General features: G+C 32.3%; 3 protein-coding genes across 5 annotated transcripts; 1 reads left to right on the top strand and 2 right to left on the bottom strand.

Annotated features, from left to right (window-relative positions):
• The first annotated feature begins 7,451 nt into the window (after positions 1-7,451).
• Positions 7,452-8,925, top strand: LOC7496106 (uncharacterized). The gene is made up of 4 exons (XM_002308882.4): positions 7,452-7,886; positions 7,958-8,023; positions 8,145-8,263; positions 8,704-8,925. The coding sequence occupies exons 1-4, from the start codon at positions 7,653-7,655 to the stop codon at positions 8,726-8,728; spliced, it is 444 nt and encodes a 147-aa protein (XP_002308918.2). The 5' UTR covers positions 7,452-7,652; the 3' UTR covers positions 8,729-8,925.
• A 2,373-nt stretch (positions 8,926-11,298) lies between these two features.
• Positions 11,299-15,395, bottom strand: LOC7496105 (peptide chain release factor PrfB3, chloroplastic). 3 transcript variants are annotated; one of them, XM_024602436.2, is made up of 6 exons: positions 15,062-15,395; positions 13,740-13,957; positions 13,322-13,495; positions 13,024-13,233; positions 12,413-12,593; positions 11,299-11,649 (listed from the first exon to the last, which is right to left on the bottom strand). In XM_024602436.2, exons 1-6 carry the CDS (start codon positions 15,231-15,233, stop codon positions 11,369-11,371), a joined length of 1,236 nt encoding a protein of 411 aa, XP_024458204.1. In that variant the 5' UTR covers positions 15,234-15,395; the 3' UTR covers positions 11,299-11,368. The 3 variants fall into 3 exon arrangements, with proteins under 3 accessions (XP_024458204.1, XP_002308002.2, XP_052310135.1); XM_002307966.4 differs by having other exon boundaries at positions 13,322-13,522; positions 15,062-15,394; XM_052454175.1 differs by having other exon boundaries at positions 13,322-13,522; positions 13,740-13,937; positions 15,062-15,204.
• A 781-nt stretch (positions 15,396-16,176) lies between these two features.
• On the bottom strand, positions 16,177-22,025 carry LOC7473591 (uncharacterized). The gene is made up of 14 exons (XM_024602435.2): positions 21,928-22,025; positions 21,713-21,817; positions 21,572-21,622; positions 21,403-21,479; positions 21,189-21,286; positions 21,051-21,102; positions 19,724-19,816; positions 19,494-19,604; positions 18,884-19,229; positions 18,148-18,641; positions 17,375-17,484; positions 17,109-17,167; positions 16,835-17,022; positions 16,177-16,588 (listed from the first exon to the last, which is right to left on the bottom strand). The coding sequence occupies exons 1-14, from the start codon at positions 21,959-21,961 to the stop codon at positions 16,400-16,402; spliced, it is 2,007 nt and encodes a 668-aa protein (XP_024458203.2). The 5' UTR covers positions 21,962-22,025; the 3' UTR covers positions 16,177-16,399.
• Between the last annotated feature and the right edge of the window lie 410 nt (positions 22,026-22,435).

Here is a 22,435-nt window from a genome sequence, read left to right as displayed (position 1 = left end):
AGATGTTTTTCAAAAGTAATTTTTACTTAAAATATATTAAAATAAATTTTTTATTTTTTATATTAACACATCAAAATTATCAAAAAACACTAAAAAAATATTTCGAAGATTTTTTAAGTGAAGCCACTTTTTTTAAAAAAAACAAAAATTACTGCATTTCCAAACACTTATTATGTGTGTATTTGGTATTATTGTGCAATGTGTTTTTTAAAAGTATTTTTTTTACTAGAAAATATATTAAAATAATTTTTTATTTTTATATCAACACATTAAAATCATTAAAAAATATAAAAAAATATCAATTTAATATTTTTTAAAACCAAATATATTTTTAAAACACTTCCAACAATATAATTTCAAATGTAAAAACATACGATGACTTGAGTATACTACTACGAGGAGTAGCCTTTTTAGACTTGCCATCTCTTGCTTCTTCTTCTTTTTCACAGTAAAATAATCCATGAACAAAGCAAGAAGCAATCCCAGTTATTTCACCTTCATTTTAAAATGATATAGAACCTCTTTTGCATAACATAATTAATAATCATCACTTGGATATCCAGCATTAATTATTTATATTTTTACTTTCTTTATAGTTTTCTATATATCTAGTTAAAATCACTTCCAATCAACATATAAATACTGTGAAATTGCATTCTTTTTCATTTTAAATCCCAAAATTGTAATCAGTTAATTAATCTGAACATGCATTTAGTAGCAACAATGCTAATAAAATTGGAATAAGTTGATATTAATAGTTAACTTTCAAGATAATTAACAGGGAAACGAGAGTATAAATGTCTGAAATTGGATCCAAATGACACTAAGGGAGAAATATTAAATTAAAATTATTGTAGCAATTCACAATGTTTTGTGATGAAAGCTACAATGCTTCCCCATATAATTTAGTCTTATTTGTAATGACTTGTAATTGTAATTTTTAACCAGCTCAATATTAAAAAAATAAAATTGAAAAAAATAATTTTAAAAAAATCATAAGAAAAAAAAATCATGTTGAGAGACACTCTAGCAATTCATAATGGAAAGCTACAATGCTTTCTCCACATGATTAAGTTTTATTACAAAGTTAAATTCTAATCAGCTCAATATTAAAAAATAAAATTGATAAAAATAATTTTGAGAAAAAATATTACAAAAAAAAAACACAAAAGAAACTGGAAAAAAAACCTATGTGGGAAAAAACACCATGGCAATTCACAGTAATTTGCGAGGAAAGTTACAATATTTTTCTCACATATTGTAACTGTAATTTTTAACCAGCTCAATATTAAAAAATAAAATAAAAAAAGTTAATTTCGGAGAAAATCATCAAAAAACAAAACAACAAAAAACCATACGAAGAAACACTGTAAGCAATCAACAATGTTTTAAATAACAAAAATTACAAAACTAAATTCTCAATCAACTCAATATTAAAAAAATAAAATCAAAAAATATAATTATGAAAAATCAAAAAATAAAATAGAAAAACCATGTGGGAAAACGCCGTAGCAATTCACAGTATTTTAAAGGAAAAAAATTACAAAGGGAAATTTTTAACCAGCTCAATATTAAAAAGTAAAATCGACAAAGATAATTTTGAAAAAAAAAAGATAAACAAAAAAAAGGGGAAAGTTGGAAAAAAAAAAAGTCATTTTGGAAAAAAAAAAAAAAAGGGGAAATTTGGAGAAAAAAAACGAAAAAGTAATAAAAAAAAAAAGAAATGCACCGTGGATTACTATTATAATCCACAATGCATTGGGTGTGGGTGAACAGTGAATTCCCCACACCCTTTAGCTTATTACTTAATTGTAATTCCTAATCAGCTTAATATCAAGAAAATAAAATTGACAAAGACAATTTTAGAAAAAAAACAAAACAAAAAACTATGTGGGAAAAAATACTATAGCAATCCACAGTAATTTACGAGAAAAGCTACAGTGCTTCCCTCACATATTGTAACTGTAATTTTTAACCAGCTCAATATTAAAAAATAAAATTGAAAAAGATAATTTTGGAGAAAATCATAAAAAAAAACAAACAAAAAAAAACCATGTGGAGAAAAACTGTAGCAATCAACAATGTTTTAAAGAAAAAAAATTACAAAACTAAATTCTCAATCAACTTAATATTGAAAAAATAAAATCAAGAAATATAATTTTGAAAAATAAAAGAATAAAATAGAAAAACCATGTGGAAAAACACCATAGCAATCAACAGTATTTTAAAGGAAAAAAATTATAAAGCAAAATTTTTAACTAGCTCAATATTAAAAAACTAAAATTGACAAAGATAATTTTGGGAAAAAAAATAACAATAAAATAAAATAAAAATAAAAAAAATAAAAAGTGAAAAAAAAAGGAAAAAAAGGAAAAAAAATGAAAAAGTGAAAAAAAGAAGAAGAAGAGAAAAGCACTGTGGATTACTGTTGTAATCCACAGTGATTTTGGTGTGAGGAAAAAATGATTATTCCATACCATTTAGAATATTGTTAATTAATATGTTAAAAATATAATTAGTGGTGGTGTTTATGGAATAGTGGTGGAGTGATGAGTGACAGTGATGAGATACTGATGACAATAGAAAGTGGCAAAGATGATAATTAAATGATATGAAATCAATTAGATTATAAAGTTTGATGATGAAATATTTTATATAAAATATTTAAAAAGAACATTTTTTAGAAAATAGAAACAAGAAAATCACTTCGTCCTCGTAATTGGGAGAGAAAAAAGAAACACTTTTTAGGTGATTAAAAAAAAAAGGTTCAGAGCTCGATTGGTGAAACATAGCTGTTTTCGGAAGCCATAGTTTGCTTATAACTGTTTAGGAGTGTGGTTGCTATTTCTTTTTAAATAATTTTTCACTTGAAAATGCATTAAAATAATATTTTTTTATTTTTTAAAAATTATTTTTGATATCAGCGTATTAAAATGATCTGAAAACACTAAAAAAATATTAATTTGAAGAAAATAAAAAAATAAAAATAAAATTAATTTTTTTTTAAAATACTTTTAAAATGCAAAAACAAACAGGATCACACCTGACCAACAAACGCATACCCTTCACTTGTTATTAATATCTCTTGGAGTAATTAAAAAAAAAAAAACAAAATATTTAGGATATCTTCGACCAACTTGGATACACCAAACTAAATCTTTATATCTCGAATAAAAATTTACAAAATAAAACTTACATCTTGCTGTCCATAAGTGAGAGAAAAAAAAAAAAGAAAATCCTCCCTGCTGCAACCGCTTTCTCATAATCGGCATTTGAAATGTGCATCAAGTCATCAACCCTACCTTCCAGTGGTCCTTCTTCTCCCACCATGATAGGCTTAGCTACGTTTCATACCAATAAAAACGAGGGAGATTAGTTGGGAAGAAAAGATGAATCAAAATGAGTTCATCAATTTGAGGAAAAATAGAAACACATTAATATATTAATTTTCAGAAAAATTGAATTTTAAAAAAATGTCACTCCATATTCAAATACAATATTTCTCCATTAAAAAACTAATTTCCTTTTGTTTTTCAGATTGTACTGCCTATGAAAAAGATATTTTAGAGATTTTTCACGGTTTTTCTTTATAAGTTTTCAATAGTTTCTCAAATGAAGAAAAAACATGAAAAATATAATATTTTTATATACAAATATTTGTTGGTAATATAAAATATTTTCATATTTAGTTAATCATAAATCTAATTTTTATAATAAATCTAATATAAATATTCTCTTTTTTCATTTAACAACATAACTTTTTCATGATAATTTTTCATTTAAATAAAGTAAAATAAATATTTTATAATTCAATTATCATAATACAGACTACTATTAATTTTTTTTTATGAAAAAATAGTTGTAGTCTTGATGTTTTTTTGTTGTTGAAAGAATTTCTCTTTGCTCTCCATGTACGAATATGTTATTCAATTTTTCATTCAAAAAAATAAAAAGCAAAAACAATTATGAATATACTTTGAATTGAGGAATTTTATTTTTGGATCTAAATTTAATAGAAAAATCACATGATCTTGATTTCCTCTCCCCTAGTTTCTTTTAATTTTGTTTTATTAACGTGGGTGTTTGAGCCAGCTTGAGCGTACTTCAACTAATCTCACGGACCCTAAAGTCAACGATTATGAAAGTCTCCAGTGGTCATCATATTAGCAACCACATGGTTCGAATCTAATATCATAAAAAGAACAAACCCTCAAAATTTCTTTATTATTATTGTTGCTGCTGTTTTTATTATTATTATTTATGTCCCTTCTATTTGTTGTGGTGATAATCTTTGTTATTTTATCAAGCAATAATAATGTCTGTTAATCACGTGCTTTAATTGTTGTATTTTTTTAATACAAGCAATTAGTCAAACATTCTAGGGCAGAACAAGTTGCTAGTGGCCGGCTCACACACGCGCGCGCGCATTTTCTAACAAAGAAAGTATTTTTAATGATTACAGTTACGCATTAATTAAAACTAATTAAGTTTTTCATCGGATGATTTTACATTTGATACATTATAAAATTAATAATTATTGTACATACTGATTCTAAAATTTAAACTCAAGAAATTTAAAAAATAAACAAACCTTCTTAATTACCATGTTAATCCCATAAAACTTCTAACAAAACTGATAAAAAAAATCCAAAAATCACAAAAGACCGAAATCTATAATATTCAGACCCAGATCGGCGGCTCGTAATCTTGCGGAATAAAATATGTCCAATATAATTATTTATGTTTCTTGTAAATCCAAGGGGAATTCATAGCATGATTTGGTTCGCACTAGATAGGTTGCTCGCGGTAAATGCATGTTGTTTTTAATTGTGAAATAATTGAAAGAAAAAAAAATATTTTCTAATGTATTTATAATATGTTCAAGAAGTGTGTGTATATATATATTATGTTCTCATAAAAAAATGTATTTTTTTTAATGTGGAATAAGAATTTTTTTTATTTAAATACTTCAATTCAAAATCTTTTGAAATAAAAATGAAGATAATATTTTTCAAACATAAAATAAAAATCTTTTGAAATAATCTTTTAAATTTTATTATTTACAATATATATGAATTATTTCTTAATTTTTTCATGTATAATATTAAAATCTCAAACAATTATTTTTAATTTTTTTCAAGTTGACCCGAGTCAACTTAAATACTCTAAAACCTGATCTCTTGACAAGATAACTCCAGAACGGATTTAATAAGTATGCCTCAGAAGTACTGGGAACTGTCCAGTTTTACAAAAGTAATCATAATTCTCAATCCAATTGTTGTATTGAGCTGAAAATTTACCTAGAGTTTCCTAGAATATTGTTCTATGTTAGGATAAAATTCTAGGTCAATGAAGTTTTGGAAGACCTTACGGTATAGGTCAGAACAAGTTATACAAGTTTTGTTATTTATTTTATTTTGACTTGTGGAGTTTCTATTTGGCAAAGATCCTTTTCCTACAAGGATGTGGTAGCTTGTTTTTGAAAATTTTGTATTTCTACAAGGATTTTTAATGGACTACAACATAATTTTCAAGTGTGATAAAGACTCCTTATTCATGGATTCCTTATTCATAGTTCATCCTAACTACACAAGTAAAGAAGGGCTGATGGTATTTCATAAGAGATTGATTAGCTTATTTTGGAGAGTTTTCTAATTCTATAAGGAAGGTTAAGGACAACAATTAGTTTCCTTTTAAAAGAATGACAAATACAAGGTTATAATTAAAATCTTCTTCTATCTAGTAAACTACTTGGACGACAACTTCTCATTTAGTTTCTAGGATTATTGGGTGGTATTGCAGGCTATAAATAAGTCTTGTATCAAATTTGCAATATTTTCTTTTCTTCTTCTCTTATCATGGCAGCATAGGAATCGGATTTATGGACTTTATTTCTTTTACATCAGTTACACACATAACTTTATTTGAACTTAATTAATATTTTACTTTTAATTAGAATTCAAAATTTGTTTGGATTAAAGTTTGAGCTTATTAGTATAAGTTTTGGATTAGTTTTATAATTGAATCGAGTACAATGACATATCCATTAGGATTATTAAACTCTTATTTGCATCGCCTCAGAAGATAGAAGCTTCTTAATACAATCAATCAAATAAAATTGGCAAGGAACCCCGATTTCACATGAAGAATTCATACTAGAAAATTTTCACATGATCAGGAGTATCTTCCATGCCTGCCATGATAGGCCTTTTTTCCTTTTCTTTTGAATCAGATGCCATTGCTTTTGACGTAAAAATTCTTTGTTTTTTGTTCAAGCTAGCTTAATTAAGCACAAAGAAAATACTCAGACTACCTATAAGAGAGGTTTATTAGCCAGCTGCTAACATGCATGCATATCGATATATCACCAAGAAGTATCAAAGGACTGAGAATCCCCGGCCAAGAATATCAAGAAAACGAAGTGCATGTTAACATCCGTTCCATGCACTTATAATATGTTTAACATTGTAATAGTGGTGGTAATTTAAAGTATTTGTCGCTTAGAAATATATTAAAATAAATTTTTTTTATTTTTTAAAAATTATTTTTGATATCAGTACATCGAACAATTTAAAAATATATATAAAAATTTATTTTAAATAAAAAAAATTCAAACTTTAAAAAAACACGGTTTGCACTGCGCTCCCAAACACACTATACCTAGAAAATTAAGGGTTCCAGCTGAAACTTTTATATGAACACATGAATCTGGTTCTGACTTAGACACCCTTCTTCCTTTCAGATGTTATAATGGCCGAAGCTGATGCATATATAGTACTGTCCACTTGAAAGCACGAGACAATTTTCCAATAATAACATCTAGAATATATATATATATATATATATTGGTCATATTCAAGAATATAAAAGGAATCTGAACCCTCGAACTTTAATTTATATACAAAATTAATTTTATGACAAGATTTGTTCAGATATCTCGAATCATTTGTTTTTATGCAAAATTAATTGTAGAAAAAAGGTAGTGTGGTGTATCTATTTTTACCTACGCACTAAGCTTTTTAAAATCTATTATTGTATCTCTTTTCTTTTAATTAAAACTCAAATCTACTTTTTTTTTAAAAAAAAAAACCTGTAAGATATTCAACCATTTAAATATCAAGTTTGCTCACGAGAGTGTGCTGATATATAAAAATCTATTAGTGACCAGCTGCACCTAACAATAATTTTTTTTATGATTATTTGATATATTTTCCCATCAGACATCGCCTCGCCGATAGAAGCTTCTTATTCGCCACTATATATAATACAATCAATCAATCAAATAACCTTGGAAAGGAACCCCGATTTTACGTGAAGAATTTATACTTGAAATTTTTCACATGATCAGGAGTAGTATATATCTTCCATGCCATGATTTAACCTTTTTTTTTCTTTTGAATCGGATGCCATTGCTTTTGACCTAAAAATTCTCTTTTTTTGTTCAAGCTAGCTTAAGCACAAGGAAAATACTCAGACTACCTACAAAAACCATGCCTCTCATGAATCCATTCTATCAATCAAATTAGCTCATAAGCACTAAAATCCCTCTTCAAGAAAAGAGATATTTAAACCAAATCATTTGCTAATTACTCTAATAATCATCAGGATTTTACTATCTATATTTGGTCTTTGTTCTCAGGCTCCTAGCAGCTATGCAGATCACCGTGGACATCATACTTGGAGGCAAACGAATCACTCTGGACGTGGCGAGCACAGATAACATCTCGAGCGTCAAGGCCAAAATCAAAGAAACAGAAGGGATTCCTATTGAGCAGCAATATTTATATTATGATAGCCGGTTGCTGCTCGACACGGATATCCTTGAACATTGCGGGGTCAAGAACGATGATACACTTCGTCTAGTCAACCTTGAGGGGCTCGAACAGGTGAATCACTTAGGCCTCATCCCAACAACAATCTATAACTTACTGACTACTTATACCGTGCTGTTTTGCAGGATGACGACGACGAGGACTACGACGACGATGATGACAACGACCATGGGAGACAAGATCCTTTTACAGTTAAGTCATTGCATGGATCAGAGTTATAATCCTGCCCATGAACAATATAGACCTGTTTTTTAGCTTCTATGGATGTAAGCATTGAGCTAGCAATTCGATAAACCATGACTTCTTTTACAGGGTGTGTTGCTAATGAGTGCTAGTGTCCCTCGTCGTCGTCGTCGTCGTTCTCGTCGTTCTCGTCCTCGTCGTCAAGATGATGTTATAATTGTTTATCCGCCAATGCCACGGCCACCACCGTGAGTTTTATGAATTTCCCTAGACTACAATTATTAGTATTACACTAGGTGTTTGACCCCAGCTAAATAGGTTATTTATTATTATTTTTTTATATTTTTATATTATTTTGATTAGTTGATATCAAAAATAAAAATTTAAAATAAAACAATATATAATTTCAATGTATTTTTAAATAAATAAAAAAATTTAAAAAGCAATTGATACCAAACAGGCACGAAATAAATGGTTCCGAAAAGAACAAATCCCAAAGAAATTGAAATTTTTGCATTTTCTTAATAAAACAAAATTCCCAAGGACGTATCTTTTTGTATTTTATAATTAGTAAAATAGGGATGATTGTCATGGAATAGAAATTGAGAAAAAAAGCATATTAATTATTATTTATTGAGTAATTAACTAGCTTTCTATGCTCAATTCAATTTTTTTTTATCCCTTGTAGATCACCAGAATGCAAATGTCAATAAAGAAGAGACTAGCATGCCGAAGCTTGGACAGCAATATCCTCAAGTACTGGAATGCTACAGGAATTGCCATCTGAAGCTAGTCCAGATGGTGTGTGTGTGTGTGGATTAATTAAGAGATAATGATAGATTGTGTGTTTTGTTATTCCTAATCTATGAAACAAAAAGAATCCAATAAATAAATAAATATATTATATGTATGCCATTCTAATTTGCCCAAGTTCCGGTTCTTAAATTAATTTGGTAAAATGAATGATGAGAGTTTTTTCCTTGTTTTTACCCGAGGAAGATGGAAACCGAGTTTATTAGGTTTAATTAGTTGTAAAAGCCGATCCGAGGACTAACCCAGAAAAAAAAAAATGGTTTTCTAGTTAGATTTATTGGGCTGATGAAGTTTAATAACTATGATATGAAAAATTACCTCTTCCGCGATCAATTAAGTTCCTTTATATTTTAACTAATCTCTATATTGAATTTGAAATTTCATGATTCAAGAAATAATTGATTGAATCAAAAAACAAAAAAAAAACAAAAACCAAGGATATTTTTCATATGTATCCCAGGCGCTTGTTAAATTTTTTTAAAGAAAATGATGAGAATTGATTGGCTAATGGCTGGTGATTATGGAGTTGGGATTAGGGGTAAGGAACCCTGCGTTGCGAATTAAGGGGAGGGGACCCAAATAGTACGTCCGTGTTCATTGGAATTAAAGAATTGACAGTGGCAATTCTAGCAAGCATCAAGCAAGATTCAGGGTGGATCTTGCAGGCTTGGGGACGACTGTACTTTTCTTTCCAAATCAGATGCTATAAACCATGCGTTTTCTCAAAGCAGACCTGAGCCAGCCCCATGATCATCAGACGCCTTTCCTATGGAAGAACATGCTCCTCCTTTCTGAAAATCCAAGCATACAGAACTAATTTCCAAACCATTACTATCCCTTGTAAACGAGCTTTTGGTTGACTTTTGATCACCTTTTGCTCCATTATCTCTCTCTCTAAGCTATCATTTATAATTAAGACTTTGACCACCCACCAGCTTGCCACTCAACTTCGTTAGGCCTTGCCTCGTTAGCGCAGTCGTTTTTCCTCTCGCGCCTTTCACCACTTACATCCCTTGATCTTTTTAGATTGACGGACGCCATTATTTTTCTTTGGAAGATAAGAGAGGTTTATTAGCCAGCTGCTAACATGCATGCATATCGATATAGCACTAAGAAGTATCAAAGGACTGAGAATCCCCGACCAAGACTATCAATAAAATGAAATGCCTGTTACCATCCGTTCCATGCACTTAGAAATGGGGTTCCATCTGAAACTTTTATATAAACAGATGAATCCGGCTCTGATGCTCGACACACTTCTTCCTTTCAGATGTTATGGCCAAAGCTGATACACATATATAGTACCGTCCACTTGAAACAATATTCTGATTTAGACACCCTTCTCACACCCTTCTCTCTTTCAGATGTTATGGACGAAATGGGGTTCTGATACACACACACACACACACACACACACAAGAAGTTCGGAACTCGGGAAGATAAAGAGATAGGGAGGGTAATTTGTATGCCAGGACAGCTAAACTGGTTACAGATGAATCAATTGTTAAATCTTCGGGATGATGAAATGAAGTTGCTTTGAACTGGAAGTTACTGAGACTGTAAAAGTAATTCTTGCATCATTTAGTTCTTGAAATGCTTAATGTATAATGCTTAATGTATAAGAGTGATTCTTGTATTATTTAGTTCTTGAAAAAACTATATTAACTCGTTTTGTGGTGTCATTTGATTGAATTACAATAACACTTGTGTCTTGAAACATGTTAATAATTATGTCACATTCCTATCAGATCTTTTTTGGCATTTTAAAATCAAATTTTAATCTTGATTGTAAGTTGCGTTACCACGTTATCACGAGGTGTATTTAAAAAACCATGAGGATTACCCCCTAAAAGAAATCATGATCATAGAATTGTATTTAAGGTTCTGAACAGAGTCTAGAAGAGTGAATCATATTACTATAACGGACCAGTTCCCAGTTACAGTAATTGATCGGATTCACTGTGTTTTTTTTCCTAAAAAAAATGCACATTCACTATGCATATGAAGCGATTTCATAACACTGCTAAAAAGTGGTTTGGGCCATCAAACCTTTCCATAGGGGCACAACTAAATGCAAGGCTCTTTTGAAAATTACATCTGAGATGTAATTTTCTTCTCAATTTGCTCCTTCCATAATTTCTTAACAGATCAAAGACGCTTGATTTGATCGAATAGCCTCCTCTTGTATGCATATACTATGAAACAACTGCATGATGTTGTTCGTTGTTGATTAACAGGCATCCTGCTAAAACTTGAAATACAGTATTTTCTATCTGATGAAGTTGGCAAATCATATGGATCATTTTATTGTTGGACATGCAATGTAATATTTGTAAACTAAAGCCCTTTCTCCCTTAATTTGCAGTTTACAATTATGGGCTTAAAAGATCCTCAGTGATATTTGATTGCCATTTTTTTGTTTCAATGCCTAAAATGGGCAGGGGATATTGCTCAATTTTAGAGTTCGAAAGAATCAAAATCACATGATAGGTAACAAAAATGGTCTCATTTAAGTACAAAGCTATGATAGCAATGCAAAATTATTCTGTATGTCTAATATTAATATGGGCTCCGATAAGAGTATTGATATTTCCATCCAAAATAGAGTTTAGGTCAGGCAGTTCAATGCCCGTTCTTACATCTTGTACTAGCTTGTACGGTTGAGACACATACCTCCTGGTCTCTTTTTGCCACTCATCCACAATGTCAGCTCTCCTGATGCTACTCACATCGCAGACCTTTTGCTCCTCTGCAATCACAAGAAGCTTGGCTTTCAATCTGTTGTGAGCCTTCACCTTATTTGCAAAATGGCTCCTCTCACCTGCAAATAAAAATAGCCATTTTTAATCCCTTCTTATAAGCTAATTGAAATAATTATAGAGCACACTGAAACAAATAAAGACAATTACAAATATATAGTATTGCATTGAGAAAGGTTGAACTGGCTGGTTGGCATTTGCATGTGAAAATGAACATGACAATATCACTTCACGAATTGAACCGTGCCCATCAGAGAAAGTCTGGAAGAGAAGACAGAGGTTAAGGCGGTTTAGAAGTGATTAATTCTTCAATCATGAGCTCTTACACTTTCAAAAGTGAGCTCAAGACAAAGCTTGAACAAGTTTTATCTGTGCCTCCAATACACGCGCCTCTTTTTTTCTTTCTTTCATTAATTAGCATGTCATGTGCAAATGAGCAAAATATCATAATTTCCTGTGCCTACAACCTGGTAATTAAAATCATTGTTACCACTTGTATGTGATTCATTTGCACACAGGTAACTAGGAATAAAGACCAAGATCTGAAAAATCACATAACTGGACAACGGATTTTAAAACCTTTCTTTTCATTTTTTTCCATGAAAATTTAAAGCGAGGGAAATTAAAATAACTAGAATGCATTCCTTTCAACATTTGAATTTTTCATCTCAGCTTTTACCCTAACACAGGCGGTGCCTGTTTCACTAAAAAAAACTTCGACTGCAAAGCTGCTAAAAGTTTCCACTTTGAAAGTTTTCCATATCAAACAGAGTAATTTCAAGCCCTAGACTAAAATGCAGAAGATTCTGGTACAAAATTGAGTACCTGAAGACTGAACACTTATGCCAGTAGGAATATGCTGCAGGCAAACTGTCAGTTCAGTTCGGCTCTTCCTGTCTCTTAGCAATGAGGGAGAACACGAGACAATCAATTCCTCATCATCTATTTGAAAGTCAAAACCTGTTCCAAGAAATAGAGGTACAACGTCTACACATGCTGTGGTAACCTGCATAGTTTCCAATTTTCAAACAAATAGTTACAGCATACCAGAGAAACAACAATTTGTAAAACATGGTGGTGATTAATATGCTTTAGTGGAAATAACAGTATAACATGGTACGTTATAATATGGCCATGTCCAAAAGGAAAACCAGGAGAAGCAGAATTGTATTTGTAACCTTGCACAAACTAACAAGCAAATATACTAGTAGACATGCACAGCTGAAACAATCCAACAATCAAAGAAACTAAATAGAGTTTTCAGGCCATGGGCTTAAAACAGAGAGTATAAATTTTACAAAAAACAACATTTTCAGGTGTCAGAAAAAATGGTTAATTCTTATCAGGAATTGAAAAATCAGAAGAATTATTTTCAAGGAAATACAAGTGGTCCTTTTCTTAAATTTAGGCAGATGAGAGCAGTTTGGATGGCTTACCTCATGGTGAACAGATCCATTTTGAGAATTTATCTTATGGTGAATGCCTCTCTCCCCGGAAAGATAACCATAAGCACACTCAAATTCGAATTCAATAGTCGCTGACTCGATACCTCCATGCATGGAAGTATGCTTCTCAACCAGCCTGCCTTTATAACCTAGCTTTTCAGCCCATTTGACATACATATTCAGAAGTTCTTCTTTCCATATCTGAGTGAGGAAATTTGTAATACTTTTGTTAGACAGAGAGCGCTACGATGTTCAAACCACAGACAGAACAGTAATAGCACAACCAAACCTCATGGTTAAGTCCTTTAGATCCAGCTCTAATAACTACACAAGCTCCCTGCTTGTCATATGGTCCCTTGAGGAGCCGTGACATCTCATACTGATCTAAGAGCTTCCTCACATCTAAAGATGCAGTATAAGCCTGCTTAAAAAGCTGGTAATTGATAGCTTCCATCTCCACCAACTGCGAGATCAGCTTTGCCTCTTCAGCCTAAGAAATATACACAATTACAAATATCTTGGCTGTAAAAAGTCTGAGTATTTAGTACAGAGAAAAATATAATGCTTCATGATGGCCCTATGCAGGCTTTACACTAAGCTTTTAGTCCCATGGCTAACCAAAACCTAGTCTTGTTGTATGCTTCCTGTAAACATAAATGTCAATTCTATAGATAAAACTCATAGAAAATGATCTCCACGTGTATCACCTTGTATTTCAAGTCTTTGAGAGCATCAATTGCTTTGGCACTACCAGCCAATTTGATGAGGATTTCATTGGATTTAGCAGGGTCTTCCCATAAGTTGCACTCATGTATCATTTCTTCCTGCTTGATTCGTCTTGCTTCCTCATGTTCCAGTGCTGTTGGTGCTAACATCTCAGCACGGAGAACCGTATCTTCAATATTCTTTTTCAAAGAAAACAAACCTAAAAAAACTTACCACTTAGAAGTGAAAACTACAGCTATGAGAAAGCACCAGATGAAACAGCATACACCAAGACATACATGCATTTGGAAAATAGCAACCACCATCTGATAAGGCTGATTCAAGATCATATTTCAATTTCTTCTACATTTATATAACTCTATCCTCTGGTAATTAGTACAGCTGAAAGCAGGCACAAACATTCCAAGATGTGAAAATACACCATGACATCAATGAGCTGTGCTCCAGTAATATATAATATGACAGAACAAATTAACCTGAATTTCAATTCTATGTCTTAAAATCTTCATCCTTGAATATATTACAGCTTTAGCCTACTGCATTATTCTCCTAAAATTCATTTAGACCATTCTTCAGATTGTCAAGAAAAACAAATAATTAAAGTCATTAGACAGCCTCAACAAGCATCACGAGCACCACATTTTTACTATGAAGATCGATCATGACAGAATAAAAAACCTCAACACATGTTAATGTGAACAACAACGAAACTTGTGAACAGAGATGAAACTAAGATTCAGCTTGACACCTGATGAATTATGTTAAACACAAACAAAAAGGATAAATACAAGAACATGGCCGTCAAAATTACTGGATAATCAGCTCGCTAACCTGAGATTTTAACAAATATTGTGATGCTTGAAGTTGAGTTTTTGAATTTCCAATGAGCTATTTATTAGCATTTTCAAACTACTTTTCTTGCCAAGAGATAACAACAAGTAAAGAAATCAACTTTATCCAGGAAAACTAAAACAAAGCAGTTCCAGAATGCTAAAAGCACTTACCTTCATGGCCTTGTTTTCAAAATTTCATTACAAAAGCTGAAAAAAACTGAGCTTTTTTGGAAAACCAACCACAAAATACATAAAATAAACTGAAAAATCAATCCCAAACAGTTAAATTAGACATTTTAACAAAAACCCTTTCGATTTCTCCTACATTTGACCACAGAAAATTCCAAATTTAAGCTCTAACCAATTCATTTTCATTAATGGGTTAAGACCCTCTGACAACTACGAACACCAAGAGATGTAAATATATAAACAGAGAGAGAGAACTAAAGAACAGAGAGAAACAAACTAACCCAGTTGTTTGTAGACATTGTTTTTGTCATCCATGGAATGTTTTTGTGAAGCTCTGACTCTCGAGTATAAAAGAAGCTTGGCTTGTGACTTGTCATTGATGTTTCTTGTAAAAGACTGAAACTTTGAGGGAATAGCAGTAGCTCCACTTACAAATACAGGTTCTGCTGCCATTTTCTTGGCTCGAGAAACTGGAATGAAGTGCCCAGGTATGTATCTATAGTCAATTGGGAAGGGAGATGAGATTCTGACTATGCGGGTATCCTCGTTTGTGGACTATTATACGTGTGTCCCCTCTCTCCGGGATTCACTGTCCACTGCCTTATCTCCAAATACTCTTTTCTTATCCTTTGTGTTTTGTTGTTTTAAAAATTAAATATTTGCCTCCAAATATTCATTAATCTTTCATTTCAACCATTATAGCTTAAAATATTTCAACCTCATCCCCATGGTTCAGCTAATAAAGTTTAACAGTAACCCACCTATGAATTTGTTTTTCCCCATTTTTGAGTTTCTCTTAGATTTTTATTTATGAGATTTGAGTAGAAAGATAAAATAAAATGAAAAATAGAATTTCTTGTTAGTTTTATGGGTGGGTGGTGTTATTGAAACTTTTCAGGGACTTTAGTGTTAAAATCAAGAGAAATATAGCTTTAAGTATAAAAATGGAAAATTAGTGAGGGTATGAAATGAAGTTTATAATTTCGGATACTTGGATTTGTTCACAGCAAAGACAGAATGTCGTTTTTGTGCACGAGTGACGTTTAAATTGTTAGATGGAGTAAATTAGAGTAAACCCTAGATTTAAATCCGTCTATGACTTAATTCTGTGTTTGAAAACCATTGAATCAATCTCCTGACCATTGCTGGCCACTGTCTTTTGAAAACATTATTCTCTGAGCTTTTACCATGTTGGTTTGTCTCTAAGAATTGTCAAATGTTAGGTTTGCAACTAAGAAAAAACCAGTAGATGTTCTAATAAAATAACAGTCAGCAAGAGTTGAGGGATTAAGTTTTAGGTTTTCAAAAATTGAAGGGCTAAAAACCCAAAGACAAGAATTATTTGCTCTGGCAGGTTCCTAATTTTAACTGTCAAAACTCAAAGAACAATAGTTCAGGTACTAAGGTTTGCAGGTCAGCAGTTGACCTCCCCTGCTAGCTAAAGTTTCATAACAACAGTTCAATATACAGGATTCAAGTAATCACCTGAAAGATTCAAAAAGAACTCCGTGGATAAATACTTGCACTTGCTTTTCTGAGACCGTAATTTCCTCCTACTTACAAATGCAAGAACTAAAAAGGGGCGTCCAAACTTAATACGTGAGTATAAATTAGTCTCCTCACAAGGACTCTGCAAATTGTTGTGCCTCCAGGTCCAGTTCTTGCCTCATGATGCAGTTCATCAGCCAGTCACTGCTGAAAGTCCGCATTCCTTTCTTTGCAGCTGATAATGCTTCTTCAATGTCTTCTTCACAGGCAACAAAGATTGTTTTTGATGCTTCATTTTCTTTATCTAGTCCAGAAATTACCTGTATTTGTTTCACCATGGTTAGCAGATATCAAAGGGTTCTAATCAAGAAGCAGAACCAGTCCCTATATCCGCATTATACAAAATCCACTAGAACAAAAGGTGATTCTCTGTGTTTCAGTTTTCACATTGTAACCCATCTCACCTGTACATTGATATAGATGATAAAAATTGGCCATGAAAAACAAAATTATCATTCACAAATGTGCACCACATATAGTCAAACTAGATGAGATTCTAAACTTACATTTCCACCAGCAGACTCAACAATGGCAGATAGAGTTTGAAAAGGAGGCTGGACATGCTTTGCTATGCATACGTTATACCCTTTGAGAAGAGCTTGGGGTCTTGCTCTCGCTCTGAGAACAGCATCTTTTAACTCAGCTTTGTGCTTCAGCACATATTCTTCATCGTACAGTATATAAGGCAATTCGTCTGTACATCAGACTGGTTAAAAGGAGATACGAGAATTGTCTAGACGGGTGTTAAAACACTCAAGCTTTAATCTGTTTTCAACTCACCCACAAAACTGCCTTTGCGAAAGCTTTCCTTTAACCATTTTGATGAGACTATCCAAGCTCTGCTTAAGGGAAGGGGCGATACGTCCAGGTTAGCATAAAATAATTTAAGCAATAATAATGTATGCGTGTTCAAAAATGTATGTATGTCAACAATGGGGAAAGTTTTTAAACTAGAGCATTGAGCTATTTTGACATCGCAATTGCATATACAGATTGCAGACTATCCAATTTTTAAAAAGAAAATGGTAGATCAAGAAAAGACTAACCCTGAAGACAAAGCAGTGCAGAAATTCAAAGTTGTTCTCACTTTCCCTGTGACAACATGAGTGCTTACACTTCCATCAGGAGTAACGGCACCACCAAGAGTTTCAATTACCTATACAAAAGGTACTAATTCTCAACAAACACACATAATATAACCACATTCCATACAATACAATTAACTCACGAGGAATGGGCATTTTAGCAGGGGAATGAACAATCAAATCAAGTATTCAAGCTAGAAAGAATAATTCTTGTGGCTCAAAACCTTATCTTCAGCCTCAGTGACGTATTATTCTAAATGAATAACTAGTTATGTCTGGGAGAAAAATCAGTGACCAACACAATTGATTTGTGCATGCTCAACCTTATCTGCTTTTCATAACAAAAGAGGGACAAATCCTTTAGAAGTCATTTGGCAAAGCGCCAATACAAATGATTTGTATAGGAGTTAACTGAGTGCACCACAGAAGCACTTCAAATTCCATATTCAGCAACAACTAATTATGTAGCTATTAATCAAGATAGCTACATGCATGGCACCTGTACACAATTTCTGGGAGGAATAAAACATGGAAAGCATTTCGCTGCAAAATCATAAAGTAAATGGGAAAGGATGAAAATGTCCTGATTTAGTAATATGTCAAAGCATTCACATGGATTCTAAACCTGAACCCCAGAATATCTCAATCTTCAATCACAGCACTAAAAGTGCCAAAAGAAATTCATGGTGATGTTTATATATGATATGTGGAACAGGAATCAGCATTGGATATACCTTTGTTAGATGCGTCTTCTTATCATCATCAGCAATATTCATCAACATGATTCTAAAGCATTCTCCTTTAGACTGAAATTCTTTGCTGACAAGAACCTCTGATGTTCTATTACTTGATTTGTCCTCTTTCACATTATTTTCCATGCAGTTACGAGTCAAAGGATCCATAGAAGTAGCTTTTCCGAAAGAGTTATTTTTTGAAATTCCCAAGGAGCACCCCCTAAAACATGGATCAGTTGTGAATCTTTCTGAATCTGACCCGCGGCCAGAATCTGATTCATAGTCAGTTTGATGGCTTCCCTTCACCTTTTTAGTCTTCAATGATGACAATGAAGCTTCCCAAGCCCTCCTCTTAGTACCTTGTATATAGCTATAATTGCATTTGACATCAGCATCAGCTCTAGTCTTGGCTAATTCTGCAGCAGTTGTCATCTTGCTGCATTCCCCTCTCTCAGAAGGAGCTAGGTCACCACAATCCGGGCTCTGAGGAAGGCCTGTTGAGAAAAAAAAAATTAAAAAGAAGGTAGAAGCCTATCCTAGTAACCTATGGAAATTTGCTAGAAAGGGTAGGAGTGGAAAGTTGGGATCTGAAGATGCAGAAATAGAAGAGATGTTTCACTTTAAATATTTCTAAAGCATTTATGCAGGGCTTAAGCCGAATAATGAAATATGAAAAACATCACTATGCATTAAAAGCAGCATATGTTAGAAAATAAATAAATAGAATTCGTCTTACTACTTGGATTGGCATCTGCTCCAGAAAATTCATCCTTCGCAAATCTTTCATGATGAGAATTTTCTATCCTGGAAGTTATTTGGTTTTGTGACTTCAAAGTAGTGTAATCCTCTGCAATAAAGCCAGACTCAGCAGATCTATAAACAGCTGATGAGGAATTATTACAAGGCTTTAGTGGAAAACAAAACTGCAGAGAGGCCTCAGGGGTAGCTGAATTCCCCTCGTTTAGATGAGAAACCATAAGAGTCGAACTGCCAGGAAAGCATAATGCTCTACGGATGTTGGGCTTAATAGGCAGCCTGCGAGGTCTGCCTTTTTTATCCACTTCTGCTATTGATGCAAAACCCTGCATTCGTTTTCATTATATTACAAAAGTTCAAACTTAAATCACATAGTGACTTCTGCAAGACATGGACAAAAACGCTGTTGTTTTGGATTAACTAGCTATTGGAAAACTCCATCTTGCATAATTCTGCTGTTGGAGGAAAAACAGAAGGCCTGTTCTCACTATATAAATTTTATACATTGCGGAAAGACATCTGGAATAGTAACTCAAATCAATAAGAACATATCATGCTCCAATCCGAAGACATTCTCAATTGAGCATTACCTGTTTAACCCAGAAACCTTCAGATCCCTTATCACCCCAGCAGTATATTGTATGAACACCAACATTCTGAAGTCTCTTCCTCAATTCCATGTACAAGAAGTGACCAAAACCCTGAGTAATTGAAGTAGCAGTAAAGTTCAGAGCAAAATTTCCTGAACAGACTCATATCATCAATCATTGGTTCAGAAGAGTAGCAATGTGTTTCAGCAGTAAATAAGCAGACAATAAACCTTGCGTTGGTAGACTGCACTAACAGCAGCAAGAGGAACCTCAGCGTACTGCATGTCAGCAGGGATAATTTGATACGTAATTGCAGCTATAACCTGCATTAGTAACATAAAAAAGTTGAGTTACAAGGCCATTGTTAAAAAATGCTAGCTAAATTTCTTCGTTGATGCAATCAATTCATTGTTCACAATATGCAAATGCAAATTCTTGCACTTTCATGAACTGCTTGGAAGTTAAAGAAATCACACAATCGAGACAAAAGTCAAAATAGGCAGGAAAGCAGGAAAACTAAGTTAGGACCACCTATATTCTCTAATAACAATGCACCCTAGTTGATGGATCAAGATTTTATCCCTTTTTTCTTTAACACAAAACCCATAAAAGTCATGGGACCATTTTTTTTCAGTCCATTTCCAAGACACCTTTAAGGGGCTCAGGTAGAGTACCCGAGCCCAAATAATGGGATGGACATGCCTGAGCCCAGGTGTTGGACATCCACCCAACCCCCTCTTTATGGACTCAAGCGCACCACCTGAGCCCAGCCCTAAAAGGTAGATATTGACCTCCTTTTAAGCCCAAAGACATGCCCTGGGTCCTTTTTTCTTCTTTCCTCTTTCATGTTTGTGTAAGGAATATTTATCCCTTATTAACGCTTGTATAAGAGATATTCATTTCCATTAATGCTCATTAATACTTATGTAATGAATAATTATCCATCATTGATGCTCATTAATGCTTGTGTATTATGGTGAAATCACTCTTCAATCCCTCCACCGAGGAAAAAGACAAGGATCAACGGCTATAAATACCCCCTGAACTACCAGATAAGAGATTCAAGTTTTTCTACAATAAAAGCATATAATTTCAACACAAAAACAAACTAAATTTCATAATTTAAAGTTCTTTAAGCACATTTATCACCCTTTTTATCTATAATTTTATTGACTTTACCATCGGAGAGTCCTTAAACACCCTAAAAGAGGATATTTTGCAGGCACTCAGAAACATTCATCAAGAAAGTTTTCCTTGACATTAGAGGAGAGAGCTACTTAAAGAGACACTTAACCAATCCATATTCCAACCACGAAAAAACCTTGTTCCATAAATATATCTGATGTTTATACTTCATCACTAGTCAAGATAACAAAATTGTTTTTTTAAGCTAACATGTAGATTAGAGTTTACCACCTATAGCACGTGTATAAGATGCAACACCTCAACATAGAAACCATTTGCAATGCATGAGAAGATTTCAGGGAATACTGTTTTTTTGTTTTCCTTCTGAAGTACACAACCAAATAAACACTTAGAGGGACAAAGCAGGATTACCTCACCAGGACCTTCTGTTGACTTGGATTTCAAAAGCAGTGTACAGTATTTCCTGCAAGATTAGTGTTAGTACATAAAGCATTTCAAAACAACGAAGGGCGTACAACTAAAATAGACAAGAGAAAAAGTAATCAATACCCCTTGGAGATACATTTTTCAAGAAACATTGATTGTTTTCCAGTATTAGCAGCATAATTCATTGCAGGTAGTTCTCTTGTATAAATCTTTAAAACTTCCTAAAAAATCAATTAATAAACAAAAACCCATCATATAAATATATTCACCAAACAGCCAAACACACACACACACGAATGCATCAAAAATAAATCATACCCAGTATGCAATAACATACCTCAAGATAACATTTGCTATTACTATCTTTATCCTTTGAATTCACGACGAAAAAAGCATAATCATCCTCGAATTTCACTAATGCACAAAAAAAATCATCAACAACCCAAAGAAAGCCACAAATTTGTAGTCCTAATTAATCTCTCATCTAAAATGAACAAAAGATTTACCTCTTTTTTCGATATTTGATAGCAAAAAATCATTATTAAGCTCATCCTTCACTGTTTCAAAGTTATTATTGACTCAATTTAAACACATAATAATAAACCTTATAATAATAATTAGACTAAGAAATTCAAATAAAAAAATACCTGAAATTTTAACGTTTGCATTTCGATTGATTGAGATGTGCAGACTTTTTGGTTCTGAATCGTTAATAACGAATTTGTTTGCTTCCACAGCAACTTCACAATTACCTGTAGAACACAAAAACAAAAGAATGTTGGAAAAATTAAGGCTAGAAATCGTTAATTTGAAGATTTGATTGATGGAAAATTAAGGTTTTGTGAATTGTTTCATCTTTTACCGATTTGGATTGTAGAAGATCTTTTTGGCGCCATGATTTATTTTGGAAGTGAAAAGAGGGAAGGGAGGGTATTTAAAGAGGCGGGAAGAGGGTGCTTTCGTAATTTTGTTTAAAAGCGAATGGCCTTTTTTAGTTCTTTTGGTGTGTTTTATTTTCTTGGTTAATTTAGTTTTGACATTACATTGCATATGCTTTTTAGAAATGTCTTTGGCTTAAAAATAATTTTTATATTTTTGTTTTATTTTTAACATAATATATTAAAATCATTAAAAAATATTAAAAAAAAATTAATGTGATATTTTTTCAAATAAAATACATTTTTAAAACGCACTTAAACACAAATTCAAATACAAAAATAAATATTGTCTTAGACTTTATTTTTACCCAAGCTACTATTATCATCATCATTGAAGATTTTTACTCCTATTGTTATTAAAAAAAACTAAAAGATAGATGTTTTCTACAAGAATCCATAATGTTTTTTTTATCATTGAACATTTTTCTCTTT

The sequence above is a fragment of the Populus trichocarpa genome, chromosome 6, assembly GCF_000002775.5.
Source record: "Populus trichocarpa isolate Nisqually-1 chromosome 6, P.trichocarpa_v4.1, whole genome shotgun sequence".
In the NCBI taxonomy this organism is placed as follows: Eukaryota; Viridiplantae; Streptophyta; class Magnoliopsida; order Malpighiales; family Salicaceae; genus Populus; species Populus trichocarpa.
Note: the sequence above shows the minus strand (reverse complement) of the source record. Positions and strands in the feature narration are given on the sequence as shown.